The 13,678-nt window shown below is 38.6% G+C and overlaps 3 protein-coding genes across 7 annotated transcripts; 2 read left to right on the forward strand and 1 right to left on the reverse strand.

The window, feature by feature from the left end:
- Positions 1 to 1,116: 1,116 nt before the first annotated feature.
- On the reverse strand, positions 1,117 to 3,495 carry lzic (leucine zipper and CTNNBIP1 domain containing). 4 transcript variants are annotated; one of them, XM_028582815.1, is made up of 7 exons: positions 3,392 to 3,495; positions 2,816 to 2,941; positions 2,510 to 2,645; positions 2,266 to 2,364; positions 1,940 to 2,035; positions 1,674 to 1,755; positions 1,117 to 1,581 (listed from the first exon to the last, which is right to left on the reverse strand). In XM_028582815.1, the coding sequence occupies exons 2-7, from the start codon at positions 2,914 to 2,916 to the stop codon at positions 1,526 to 1,528; spliced, it is 570 nt and encodes a 189-aa protein (XP_028438616.1). In that variant the 5' UTR covers positions 2,917 to 2,941; positions 3,392 to 3,495; the 3' UTR covers positions 1,117 to 1,525. The 4 variants fall into 4 exon arrangements, with proteins under 4 accessions (XP_028438616.1, XP_028438617.1, XP_028438615.1 ...); XM_028582816.1 differs by having other exon boundaries at positions 3,236 to 3,479; XM_028582814.1 differs by having other exon boundaries at positions 3,365 to 3,477.
- On the forward strand, positions 3,479 to 9,611 carry nmnat1 (nicotinamide nucleotide adenylyltransferase 1). Of its 2 annotated transcripts, none has more exons than XM_028582813.1 (5): positions 3,479 to 3,581; positions 4,208 to 4,347; positions 5,076 to 5,259; positions 7,259 to 7,383; positions 8,143 to 9,611. In XM_028582813.1, exons 2-5 carry the CDS (start codon positions 4,233 to 4,235, stop codon positions 8,541 to 8,543), a joined length of 825 nt encoding a protein of 274 aa, XP_028438614.1. In that variant the 5' UTR covers positions 3,479 to 3,581; positions 4,208 to 4,232; the 3' UTR covers positions 8,544 to 9,611. The 2 variants fall into 2 exon arrangements, with proteins under 2 accessions (XP_028438614.1, XP_028438613.1); XM_028582812.1 differs by having other exon boundaries at positions 3,483 to 3,581; positions 4,204 to 4,347.
- A 2,318-nt stretch (positions 9,612 to 11,929) lies between these two features.
- On the forward strand, positions 11,930 to 13,338 carry rbp7a (retinol binding protein 7a, cellular). Its single transcript, XM_028582818.1, has 4 exons — positions 11,930 to 12,082; positions 12,541 to 12,719; positions 12,879 to 12,980; positions 13,131 to 13,338. Exons 1-4 carry the CDS (start codon positions 12,010 to 12,012, stop codon positions 13,188 to 13,190), a joined length of 414 nt encoding a protein of 137 aa, XP_028438619.1. The 5' UTR covers positions 11,930 to 12,009; the 3' UTR covers positions 13,191 to 13,338.
- Positions 13,339 to 13,678: the final 340 nt, after the last annotated feature.

Raw genomic sequence — 13,678 nt, forward strand, 5'->3', positions numbered from 1 at the left:
TTCAGTCATCACTCTACCGTAAGCGTTTCCCTAGTGCAGACTTAGTGCTGGTGGTACACACCCTGGGCAGTGCTACTGCATAAATATTGAGCATTAGTGTCCTCTGGTGGTGAAAATGAAATAATCTAAAGCCCAAACCTAAAAGGTGAAACAGAATTCCACAGGTTAAACAAATCAAATGAATTCATAAAACAAACGCCATCAATTTTGTTTTACTCACATAAAAAAAAAAAAAAAAAACATGGCTTCAAAGCTGAATATCAATCATGGTTGATGCTGTAAACATTGTGACATTAAGTTCTAAATAGGTTCAACAAATCAAACTTGAAATCCAATGCAATATTGACGATTACTGCAAATGTTTAACTACAATTGTCAATTAAAGCACACATGCTGTGTATAATGCTTGATAACCAATGAATATATAGAGCAGTGTTTCTCAAATGGGGGTACATGTACCCTTAGGGGTACTTTGGAGTACTGCAGGGGGTACATGAAATTTTGCATTAAAAATGCAGATTTAAACAAGGCGTAATCCTCAATGCATATTCTCAAACGTATAAACTATTCTTTTATTTTCCATTTTCAAGGCGATCCTTTCATCCTTTCTGAGGTGAGAAATCACTTCATATTCAGCCCTTCAGTGTGTTCTTTAAAACAGCTCAATCCCTCTCTCATATTTAGTGATTAAATGTTTTTATTTCATCCTGTTCACCCTTTTTTGTTTGTAACCCTGCAGAGTAAGGACACCATAAACAACTTGTTGGCTGTTAAACATCCAGACAGATTAATCAAACTCTCATGTCACTCTCCTAGATGGATGCAGACACTAGTTATTCCTTATAACACTAGGTTTGCATTAAAATGCAACTTCCACGCCGGCTCCTTAAAAGTATATTTTGTTGAGATAGAGGCCATAGTTGTGTTAAATACCTATTCTGCCACGTTTCCATTTATTCCTGTCAGAGAGCTATGACTTGTAACTGCTGTCCCTCTTTGTCAATAGTATACTTCATACACATTGACTTACTAGTGTTACTGTCCTGGTGGTGTACTTTTAGTTATTTCAAAAGTTTTCTTTTGTGTGGTATTTACGTTATTTTGTCCAGACCGCTGTAAACGGAACAGTTTATTTAAAATAAATCTTGAATATTTGCAGCACTCATACAGAAAATCAACAATCTTTAAAACAACAATGCAAGACAGAGACACAGCAACCCAATAAGAAATACAGCCCAAATCACAACAGAGTATTTCTCTTGAACTGCCTGGACCATCTTTTACATTCATGTACATGTCTTCATATTCCACAAATCACATGTTTGTACCTATAATACAATTTTACACGCATCTGGACAAATAGACATTTACAAAAGTGCAGGGGTATAAAACAATACTGTTAAAAAGTGTTAGCATCTACAGCAAAACATAGAAGAGCACTGGCTATTTACAAAATCAATGATCAATTAACACGTCATTCTTGGTAATAAAGACACAGGGTTAAAATTAACATTTTGTAGAATTACTATGCTTTGGTTTTCACACCAGAGCTAGCTAAAGCCATAATTTTGTCTTCAGAGCCTGAAAGAGAAGGCACAACAAGTTAAATATGAATGTTCATCCAATCATTTGTATGATTAAAAATGTCAGTTAAATGACATGTTTATTCTCACCTAAGTTTGCAGTCACTTTTTCAAACTGGTTCAGAGTAGCTGTAGCATTTTTGGTGAGAAAAGTCTCATCCTCCGAAGTGAGCTGTCCAGAAACAGAAATAATGCATTGATGTTTAAAATGTTACAGCTCCTTCTGAAGTGAGATTTAGGCCTGTTTTAGCAAGCTGACTAAAATAAGTTATGTGGACTCATGAGCACAAGCCTCTGAATCATCCACGAACCCGTGGAAAAACATCACATCTCTGCTGACTGGGAGTGTTCCTCACCGTCTCTCCAAGTTTTCTCAAGGCTGTGAGGATTTCCATTTTCTGCTGCGTGTACACATCTCGCGACAATTTCCCCACCATGACATCTCGGTCCATCTGTGCAAAATATCACACACTAGTTGGACAATTTTCAGGCCAGGCAACACACAGATGAACACTGAGGAGTGATTGAGCAGTTGGATTGTTCAGTCCCCCTCCCTTCAATGATGAATCATGTCCAAGTTGTTGAAAGAGCTGATGGGATTAAATTTCATTGGAATTTTCATGTGACAAATCAAATTGAATAATTGACAGATTGATTGATTGGATGGCATTGCAGTGCAAACCTCTGCTAGTCTTGTTCTCAGCTGTCCTGGCTGCTTCTTGGCAAAAAGTCGGATCACCTCAGGGGTTTTGAAAGCTTGGCTGATGGCAGCCTGGATTGCCTGATGAAGACAGAACAATTGGCAAAATTGTAACATTTCACAAATCACTGTTTAAACTGGATTATTTACTTGTTCTATAAGCTATACCCTCTTTACGTCATCCTCAATACACAGTAGTTGCACATTAGCCACTGATTGTCCATACCAGCTGCATTCCACTGAGTTCATCCACAAGGGTCATGTCTCCTGTCATGATCTTCTTCAGAGAGTCATTGAATTCACTCAACTGTTCCAAGGTTTCCTTTTTTGTCTCCTCATACTCGTCCTCATCCAGTTCTTCTCTGGAATGAACAAATAAATGACAAACTAACAGAGATAAAAGGGAAATATGGAGAAGAACTTTCTGGCATAGACTAGATCATTACTTGTCAGCTCTATACCAGCCAAATTTGGTAATTCAGCAAATCATTTTAGTGAATTTGAGTGATATAATGAATGTCTCTAAATGCACCTGCATTCCTCCAGATCCTGAAGCTGCTGCATCAGTCTGTCAAGTTGCTCTTCCATATTTTGCCTCAATTTTCCAGTTTCTGATTTCCCACGAGAAGCCATCCTTTGTTAAAATCTTATTCCCAACCTATGGAGAACGCAAAACAGAAAAAAACAGTGAACAAATCTTACTAGGCATTAGTACCCAATGACACGAATTTAGCATGCTATTTAGACTTCATCAGAATGGCGTTGTTGGAGCTATCATTACAAAAAACACAGTTCAACATTTAGCGAAACAACCACTGTCAAACTGTCGATTAATATATTTGTTGGAAGCTCAGAATGTGCTATAATTAAAGATTGTATAAAATAGCTATAACAGCTAAAATTGTTTAGTTAGCTCAATAGTTAGCTAGCATGCTAAAAGAAAACGTCTCACCCGGGACTCGTTTTGTCAACAGTTGTAACGTTAAATCAGTCGTGCAATGAGTTGAATAGTTGCACCAGCTTGACGAATATACAATAAAATTAGCTGAATCATTGAATTGGAACTCGGAAAAATGACTACCTTCAAGAACGGTTACAAAATATTTACTGTTTGTCGAGGCGCTTGCGTTTGGTCTGTGGATATGTGATTGTGAACGTAGCTTCTCTGACGTAGCTCATGAGTGTGGGTGCGGCTCTCTTGAGTCTGTCCAATCAGATTTCTTATCTTAACGTAACGTCCGAACGTCGGAAGCAGGTGTAGCATCTCATGGAGCAGTTGGCTGCTGCTGTTTATCCTGGTAGTACAATGAATATTTCATTATTTATCTCTCTCTATGTTAGAAAACGCCTCCTTTGTTGTCCAAGCTCAGTTTTAAGTTCATTATTCGTCTGCTTGAGTATTCTGTACCAACCGACAAGGTCGCGTTGCCTGGTTACAGATAAAGCTAACGTTAGCTACGGTTTGCCTTTTTTCCTAGAATGGCGAAGGCATGACCCGCCCTACTCTCCCTCTGATTGGCTAGTACTCATTTCCTTCGTTGTTGGGTTGGTTAGGTTTAGGTTAAATAAGTGGTGATTGTTAGGGTTTGTGTAAGAATGGCAGGTTAAGCCAATCGGAGGCAAAGTAAGGCAGAGTGGGGCGGGATTTGCCTTCGCCATCCTGGGAAAATTAAAAAAAAAATACTCGCTCGTTGCCTACGGTTTGAAGCTAGTTAGCTAGCTAAACTCAACTCACCATATAGTTTAATTTTCCCAACGCGTGTAACTCCTATCTATGACATAGCTAGTCATTTAGTTTGGTGTTGCGGATACAGAGCTTCCCCTCAAAGGGAGAGGGATATTTGACATTAAACAATGAACGTTTTCCCAGCGTACTAACGTCACACTGTCTTGTTTTCTTCCCCATGTTCGCTGTTGTAGCTAGTGTAAACACAGCCCCACTATGAGGCATGGACGGTCAAAATATAACCAAAGTGGTCCTGCTGGCCTGCGGGTCCTTCAACCCCATCACCAACATGCACCTGAGGATGTTTGAACTGGCTCGAGATTATCTGGAAGACACAGGTTGAGTGAAACGAGAATTAGATCCTTTAAGAAGTAACTAACTATAGCTGTCAAACAAATCTGGTAAAGTAAAAAGTACAATAATTCCATCCCAAACATAGTTGATTGAATAAAGCTATTAAAGGGATATTTCCGATTGTTTTAAGTGGGGGTTGTATGATGTAGTCATTGTATTACTAGAGTAGATGGCGTTCAGCATGCCCCCAGTTTGGAGAAGCAGAAAGGAGTACAGAAACCGTAATTTTACCTCGTAGAACACGGGATTTGCTGGTCTACCGCTGCCTCGATCATATTCTGCAAAGTAAATTACTGTTTTTGTCAAAGGTGGCTTTGAAGAGAGCAATTTAACGACTTCAGTTCCCTGCTTCCCCAAACTGGGCATGGCGACCGCCATCTACTGTAGGTAATACACTGACTATGGATAAGTAGCTCATACAATCACACTTCAAAAAATCAGAACTATCCCTTTTAATAAGCAGAATGGAACTATGCAAGTACCTCAACATTGTTGACAAGTACCACACTTGAGCACTACTGCTAGATTCCACTGGAGACGAGAAGAAAAAAATCTTAATTTTAGTGAGCAAACTCTTTGCAAGTATTCTTTTTTAATTCATCATATGAATTTAGAGTAATGCGTAGATAACACCAAAATTAACGGTTTACTGCATCTGCTGTGTCATCATTACTGTAAAGCATCTGTTCACACCACTTCCTTAATGTCTAAGGTCAGTACAGGGTGGTGAAAGGCATCATCTCTCCGGTGGGTGATGCCTATAAGAAGAAGGGTTTAATTGAGGCCTGCCACCGTCTGGAGATGGCCAGATTGTCCACAGAGAACTCAGACTGGATCACAGTGGATTCCTGGGAAAGCTTGCAGCCAGAGTGGGTGGAGACATGCAAAGTCATTCGGTAAGTTAACAATAGTGGCAGTGCCTGTGCTTGCTACCTGTGCTCTTACAGGTGTAAGGAAGTCTGCCAAAGAATCTCAGACACTATCTGTCAGACATTTCAATATCCTTAATCAGTTTCCTTGCTTGCTGTTTTCCTCTAATTCTTCTTTGTCCATGACTACAACTTAAGCCACCCTTTCATCAAATCTCTTAACATAACCATAGTAGGTACAGTAGTGACGACTGTTTAACTAATGGTTTACAAGCAGCCCCTCAAGCAGTTTAGGATTTGATGTTATCGTTGAGTACAAGTGATGAATGGTGCAAGTAAGTAGTGTCTTAGTGATGTTAGCTGAATTCTCTAGACTTTGTAGTAACTTTTGTAGCATGTCATCTGTGCTGTTCATACATACAGCATAAAAATCCTTGCAGTTACGTATACTCATGATCACAAAGTTGTACATATTCAGTGTCACATAGGGTTTCCTATCACTCCATACATGTATCACTTATTCTGTTGCTCTGGGGTAGAAAATTGCATTTTTGTATTTTACAGCAATAGAAATAGAATGATCTGTCTCTAAATCCATTATCACACACATATGTTAAGGTTCAGTCTTTAAATCAAATTTCAGATCTGATATCTGACATTATTGCTCATTATGCAATTATATGCATATAAATGACAACATAATTCACATAAAACTCTTGCAAAAGCAGAGTAAGGATTTCCGGCACAACTTCACCTCCTTCCAAGGTGCATGGAGAAGGGAAAAGGTCTGAAGAGGTAAAACTCGAGGAAATGTGTTGGTCTAAGATACTACAACTGTTGCTGGAGTTTTACCTCTTCATTAAACTCTTGCAGAAAATCTTGCTAAACAGTTTTTGTCTCTATAAATAGCTGAAGAAATGTTAACACTGTAGACCGTTTTCTACCACAATGGGGCAACAGTCGCAAGACGGTCCCAGGTTGTAAAAAAATTAAACTATATCGTGAAAGAATTGGACAATTTCCAGTTCCTGAAAACTTAGTTAATTGCATATTTATGTTTAGAAAACTTACGTTTTGTGCTTTCAGTTGCATTTCATCTCACAGGCTCTGATGTGCTGCAAAATAATAATTAATATGAATCACTGAATACTGCCCAGAACCTTGCGGTCCAAACTAGAAATTAAAGCTTGGATAAAGTCAAAATAAAATATTGAAGTCAGACCAACAGACTGAAAGTATCACTGGCAGAGACACACAGCTGCTTTTTAAATGTTCCCATTAAAGTGGTCAGAATTCTAATGTTTCAATCAATGACACATTTAAATCTGTAGACTCCTGAGAAGCACAGCTATTAGGGGTGCACGATTCAGAAAATGTCACGATTCGATTCAATATTGATTTTTAGGCTCAAGGTTCAATTCAAAATTGATTTTCGATTCAAAAACGATTCTCAATATAAAAAACAAAACAGAAAAAAAAGATTCACAGTATGTAAATGTAGTTACTTTTCCCATATGATAGATTTTTTGTTTTGTTTTGTTTTTGCACACCCCTAACAGCTATTACCTATGGAGTGTTGGTAAACATAAAATTATATTTTAAAAAGTTTAATTATTTGATGTCGATGGTAAATAAAGAATCTGAAAAGTATCCAGAAGGCAAACTCACAGGGCAACCTACAGAAAACAAATTGGAAGTTGTTAACAAAGGGAAATGTTAAGCCAAACTTAAAGTTAAATTTTGATTTAAAATCATATACTTTGCACAAAGAAAACATTATTTGTAGCTAGTAAATAAAGGACATATTTAGTGCAAAGCATAATCACAAAAAAATACATTTTACTCCAGAGTTTGAGGACCTTTATATGTTGTGTGATTTCCCAAAGCCTAATCCACAGTCAACAGAAGTGTGTTGGCTGGATACTGACGGTTATATTGCCAATATGACTAATATTTCCTGTATGGGAAACTGTATGCAATGCAGTTAGCTTTTGATGCTGTATTAATTTAGTCTGTATCCACTTAGGCATCACTATGACGAAATGCTTGCAGCAGAGCAGAACAATGACGACGTGGACACGGTCAAGTACGCAAAAAAGAGACGCATTGAGGAGAATTATTTTGACGGTTCATCCTATCACAAAAGGAGAGGTAGGTACATGTACAAATGGGTAACTGAAATATTGTTCTTTTCAACTCCTCCCTTCTCCAATCCCTAATTCCAGAGAAGTTTAACCCTGCCTCCACTGGTTTCATGTTTTATTGTATTCAGTTTAACTCATAATAGGGGACAATGGTGTTGGGGTGTGTCGGGGTGTAACTCGTCACACACCGCCAACAGTAAAGACAGGCAAGGTGTAAGCCTCATTGCATCAGTGACACCGACACTGTATGGTTTTACAACATTCTTTACCCTAGTGACAAGTTTAAACTCCAGCATGTAGCTGCACGGCACAGGATTCTAAACATGAGCAGGAGAAGTGTGTGTGCTGTCCTCAGTCATAACTATTACTGAAACCTAATTACAATATGTTTTTAAATGAGTCTGCAGAGCACTGATTGGTTGCAAAACTGTAAATCACTTGAATCTAGCTGAAGTGGCTTCTCAGCAATGACCTCCATCATAACGAAACAAAACTATGATATTAGACAGGCTACATCTGTAATTTATCTGGTTAAATATTTATTTCGTAAAACTGCCTTTATAAATACGAATATATTTCTTAGCATCAATTTTTTATATTCTTTGTTTAATTATCTGTAGTTAGTTTTTGTGATCTTACTCTCTGTTTTTATTTATTCAGTTTTATTATTTGTATTTGTTCTTTTCTCCTTAAAGCATTTAGTCACTGTGGTAAGACACACAAATAAGATTTATTGTGATAAACTCTTTTCTTTCTTCATGCTCAGACGGCCCTCAGCTAATGTTGCTGTGTGGGGCCGATGTCCTGGAGTCCTTTGGGGTCCCTAAGCTGTGGAAGCAGGAGGATATCGCTGAGATTGTGGGCCGCTACGGTTTGGTTTGCATCAGCCGCAGCGGCAATGACCCCCACAAGTTCATCCACCAGTCAGACATGCTGTGGAAGTATCGCAAGAGCATCCACGTAGTCCAAGAATGGGTGACCAATGAGATCTCAGCCACTCACGTGCGCCGGTCGCTGCGTCGAGGGCGGAGCATCAGATACCTGCTCCCAGACAACGTGGTTGATTACATACGAGAGCACGGCCTCTACAGCGATGAAAGCGAGCGGAAAAATGCAGATGTAGTTCTAGCACCACTTGAGAGATACACGGGCGCCTCCTCAAGCTGAGGAGGTTCATTGCTGCAAAAACGGAGATGTAAGCTGTCTACACTAAGTGCTGTGTGTTTACTGAGAATCTAAAACAAATCATACACAATTCAGACCACTAGTGCCTACTGTACAGAACAGTCTTTTCTAGTAATGGGTGTTGTTTTTTAAGAAGATAAATCTGCATAGACTATTCTGAGTGAAGTGATTTAGTAACAATTAAAGCAACGATATTTCTTTGATTTGATGCCCCTACAGTCTCAGAGTGTAATTCACTTATACACCGCTGTTGTAAATATGCACAGCTGGACACAGTGCATTTGTTATGATTACTCATGATCAAAATCTATCGAGCCGACAACATTGCTACAGCCAAACGCTAAGCAAGACACAGCAAGCCAACTAATATTACTTAGTCCAACAGCAAGATGGCCAGCTCAAAGTCTGTCTTGCAGCCTTTAATTCGCGAAGCTCTCGCCCAGATTTAGCCGTCCGTGATTTACGTATGCCCGTTGGCCTCTTGCTCGGTCACTCTCTCCTTTTCTCTTCTTAGCTTCCTCTGTCATTTCCCTCTTCGGTCTCTTTGCCCCTTCAATAATGTCCGTAGACGCTGCTCAATCAGGTTCTGTTGCATGCTCATCCAGCTCTGGTTCGAGCACGACGCCACTCCCCGCCAGCTTCAAGCTGGTAAAATTTGTTGCATAATGTTGCGTGTGTGTAGCTGTGTGGTACAATAATCAAAAACACAATAACTGAGCAGCAGTTCAACCAGTTGGTGTGTGGTTATTGAACTAGGGATTCACGATTGTGTGTGAAGCAGTCAGCATACTGTGCGTTTGGTATTTCATGAAATATAATTTGAAACAAATTCATTTTAGTCTTTTTACTTGCTTGCTTCAGTATACTCTCTCAACTCATCACATTTTATTTTTTTTACCTAGAGCAGGGTTTGTTCATGCACTCCCTCAGGCAAAAGCAGGCAATAAAACTACTAGCTTATAATATGTTTACTTAGTGCTGCAGATTTGAAAGTGAAAGTGTGGTTGGTATTGATTGGAAATGAAATAAACAAGCCTCTTTGTTTTCGTCCTTTGGGAGCTTTTCGTTGCTGTTCAGGTGCTATTTTCACACATAAAAGAAACTTCTAACATCCTCCGTTAAGGAAGTGCCAAATAAACACCTTTTCTGTTGGATTAAAATGCTATTTGTAAGCGGGGTTAACTTATCTTTCAGGTCATCATCGCTGACAGAAGATAATAGCTAAAATAACACAACGTAGCCAACTAAAGCCTCAATGTGATAGCAGTGTTTTGACATTAAGGTATTAAGATTACATCACATTAGTATCCGAGTGCAGGCCTTTTATTGTTGGAACAATGATATTAGATTGCTTTCAAAAACCTGAATATAGTATTTAAACTCAAGTTAACACTTTAAAATAACTATCAATAATTGGTAAATTGATAGTTAATTCAACTTTAGTTAATAGTTATTTTACTGTTAACAAACAATACAATGATTTATAATGTTTACTAATTATTAGTTATGTTAAAATGTATGCTATTTTATCATTAGGGTAGTGTAATATAAAATAAGTTTATACATTTAGATAGTGCTTTGTCAATGGTCATTAATTGTTTTGTAAACTATCTCTAAACATAATTTGGATGGCTTTTATGAAGTTTATAAATTGCCTGTGCATTGTCTAATTGTATGCGTTAACACTTTGGTTAACATCATTACTGTGATTGGATGTAAAACCTGCTTCAAATATGAAATTTGTTTCCATTAACCCCCTCTCCCCGCCCCCTTAACACACACACACACACTCAAGGAAGTAAATCTCGGAGACAGAAGAAGTAGTTCTGGCTGTCTGGCACTGCTCTGGTCTTGGTCTTGTCTCAGTGTTGATACACTCTGGTCTCGGTTAAGGTGGTCTTGACTATAACACTGATAGCTATCTAAATAATGTTTATTGATGCTTTTACAAAGTTTTTTTTTTTTATTAAACCATTAACAAGGTATTCTAAGCATCAGTTGCAACTTTACAATAGCCATCCAATCAATATCAATTTACCATTTATTAGTGATGGTTATTATAAAGTGTTACAAAACTTAAAAGGCCCAATGCAAAGTTACTGGGTTAAGACTGTGATTGATTCTTATTACGTCACAAAACCATGCTCATTAAACAGTTAATGAGTCAGGTGACTATGACAGTTTGGGAGTGTGGGAAACAACCGTGGCAAGGTTTTTCCCGCATCACTTCTGAGTTTAGTTAAAGTCTCAGTTAAAGTCACGAGGAGGAAAAACTACCATCATTTTTTGACAAGCTCCATGTTTTATTTTCTTTCAAACCAGAGTTTTGTCAATTCCCTTCACGCTGCAAGCGTGACTACAGATGCCAGAATTATTTTCCTCATTGCATAGAGAGGTGTGCCATTTTAATCAACATGGCATCATGACTTTGCGTAAACACGCCATTTTCCAAATGGCGTGTTATCTGTACGCATTTTGAGCTATCCGCGTGTATGTCTACGCTGTATACAGCAGATGTAAACATGCTATCGCGAAACGACGTCACACGCGTGTACAAAAAAAAGGTTGGGTTTAGGAAAAGAACATTGGGAAAGGCTTTAGTAATAGTAAAAAAACGACAAAAAACACGACAGTGTCCCGGCTCTCCTGGGTGAAATTCCTGTGTTTTACCCCAAAGCGTCTTGATAACATGCCAAAATAGCATACGAATTGGCGTGTCATACATTCGCCACTTAATGAGATCAGTCTGATTTTAAGGTCATCTTCATGAAAACAGCGTTTGAAGCCAGGGAAGGTTTCAGTTAGATTTGCACAACTGAAAAATAGGACTTGGCTTACACATCTATTGCTAACCTGGAGAAAAAAACCCAGCTATTTGTCATTTAAAATAGGAATATTATGTATTTCAGAATTGTACTTATCCATAGCTGTAGGAGTGATTGATTTTGTGATATTCTCTTTTTTATTGATAAAGTTGTATCACAGAAAAGTTTTTGAATTACTATATTTACACTGTTTATTGTAATGTGACAGATAAAGGCCAAAAATACCAAACAAGAAGGATCATAAATAAGCCTTCCTCCAAATATTAAGGTTAACATTATATTGCCTTGTGTGTTTTCCTTGCTTGGGTGTGCAATTAATGTGTGACACGTGAGGCAAATTATCAAGGGTTTATTATTCCGAGACGTTTGTGGTGAGACCAGTCTGACGTGTCTGGCTTCTTGGCTTCACCCTGGCACTGATGAGAGCAACTTCCTCTCCCTCACATGGTCCTCAGGCGTCAGCGTATGAGGTAAAGGCACACCTACCTTTTATACCTCCAGGTCGTTCACAAAACGGTCGTTTTCTCAGCCTGTTTTCAGAACTCACCAGCCCAGCAACTTGAGGGTCACATTTTATTTGCACGCATCTCAGGAGGAAAGGAAAAAATAAAAAGGTCATCAAAATGCCAGCCAACCTCTGTGGTACATGGGACTTAATCAGCAATGTCAACTTTGAGGGCTACATGATTGCACTGGGTAAGTCCTTAAAGCACTTTTTAATCCAAAAATGTTCTCAGGTATTAAATGTTGAGTGACCTGAGATGTTTGCATTTATATTGCTCTGACTTTAATTATGCTGTGAAATACATGCAGATATAACATTATACAACATAAAATAAAGCACTAGGGGGGCAATCTCTAGCTCACCCAGTAAGAGCGTACGCCCCATGTAGGCTGAGTCCTTTGCAGCAGCCCAGGTTCGAGTCCGACCTGCGGCCCTTTGCTGCGCGTCATCCCCCATCTCTCTCCCACCTTTCCTGTCTATCCACTGTCACTATCAAATAAAGGGAAAAGCTCCAAAAAATCTTAAATAATAAAATGAAAGTGAAACTATTTAACTATTTATTTAACTAGCTATTTATGGTATGCATAGGACTGTGGGAGGGAGATGTCTCTGTAGCCTTTGGATTGAAACACTTACTCTACCGTTCCAGGTATCAGCCGTCCCGTCCGAAAGATTGCTCTGAAATTGAAGCAGAGGAAGGTGATCGAGCAGCAGGGGGACCAGTACATCATCAAAACCATCAGCACCGTCAAAAACTACACCATCTCCTTTAGAGTGGGTCAGGAGAATGGGGAGTTTACCCGGGGACTGGACAACAGACATGTCAAGGTGAAGATAAATAGCTGATGAATTGTGTGTTCAAAGTGATAATGAGCATAATGATTGCACATGTAATTAATGTGATGTGTTTTACATTTTATTTGGGCTGCTTAACTGGTTCTATGTTGTGATTTACACTCTTTCTCTCCTTCTCTGCCACCTGTGCAGTCACTGGTGACATGGGAGGGGAATAAACTGGTGTGTGAACAGACTGGAGAGAAGAAGAACCGGGGATGGGCTCACTGGATGGAAGAGGACAAGCTACATCTGGTAAGAATATGGACAATTTAATTATTTGTTCCACATAATGCACAAAAATAAATTGATAAAGTGTCCCACATTTATATTTCTGTGCGTTTTAATAACATTTTAGTTAACATCATGTTAAATAAATATTTTCTGTGACCTATTACCCTTCAGGAGCTGTACTGTGAAGGAGAAGTCTGCAAGCAGGTTTTTAAGAAGAATGTGAACGAGTAAAGAGGAATGAAAGTTGTATTTCGGGAGAACTGTGATGAAAGGCACAATGTGTTAGATCCATCACTCTAAACCCTGAAAAACAAAAACACACCGAAAAGTTAAGTTTGTGGTATTTCCTATGTAATGTGACTTTGTTCGGGAGAGAATATCTTCCCTGTCAGGATATAGATTTACACCACTAGATGGCATCACTGTATCACTTATGTTTCATAGCACCCTTTATATAAAGGGCGACACTGGTCTGTAGCTAAGTGGTAAGCCTGTTTTTGGCTCCTTTAAGCTGGCTAAAGACTCAATGCAGGCTCCGTTTAGTGCAAACCTTATGTTTCCTTCAAATCTCTGATGAAGCAAATTTGAAACCACATTTTCTTTGCACTGGCTTGTGCTGTCCATTTGTCATTGTTTGAACTATTTGTAAAAAAAAAAAAAAAAAATCATCTGTCAATGCACATACATTATATTCAATGAACAACAGAAAGTGAGGTGTA

The sequence above is a fragment of the Perca flavescens genome, chromosome 7, assembly GCF_004354835.1.
Source record: "Perca flavescens isolate YP-PL-M2 chromosome 7, PFLA_1.0, whole genome shotgun sequence".
NCBI lineage: Eukaryota > Metazoa > Chordata > Actinopteri > Perciformes > Percidae > Perca > Perca flavescens.

Coding starts and splice junctions, on each gene's coding strand:
- lzic (XM_028582815.1), bottom strand. CDS start 2,916: ATGGCTTCTCGTGGGAAATCAGAAACTGGAAAATTGAGGCAAAATATG. Junction 2,036..2,265: donor TGAGAACAAGACTAGCAGAG/GTTTGCACTGCA, acceptor TATTTTGCACAG/ATGGACCGAGATGTCATGGT. Junction 1,756..1,939: donor TGAGAAAACTTGGAGAGACG/GTGAGGAACACT, acceptor GTTTCTGGACAG/CTCACTTCGGAGGATGAGAC.
- nmnat1 (XM_028582813.1), top strand. CDS start 4,233: ATGGACGGTCAAAATATAACCAAAGTGGTCCTGCTGGCCTGCGGGTCC. Junction 4,348..5,075: donor AGATTATCTGGAAGACACAG/GTTGAGTGAAAC, acceptor TTAATGTCTAAG/GTCAGTACAGGGTGGTGAAA. Junction 5,260..7,258: donor GAGACATGCAAAGTCATTCG/GTAAGTTAACAA, acceptor GTATCCACTTAG/GCATCACTATGACGAAATGC.
- rbp7a (XM_028582818.1), top strand. CDS start 12,010: ATGCCAGCCAACCTCTGTGGTACATGGGACTTAATCAGCAATGTCAAC. Junction 12,083..12,540: donor GGGCTACATGATTGCACTGG/GTAAGTCCTTAA, acceptor CTACCGTTCCAG/GTATCAGCCGTCCCGTCCGA. Junction 12,720..12,878: donor TGGACAACAGACATGTCAAG/GTGAAGATAAAT, acceptor CCACCTGTGCAG/TCACTGGTGACATGGGAGGG.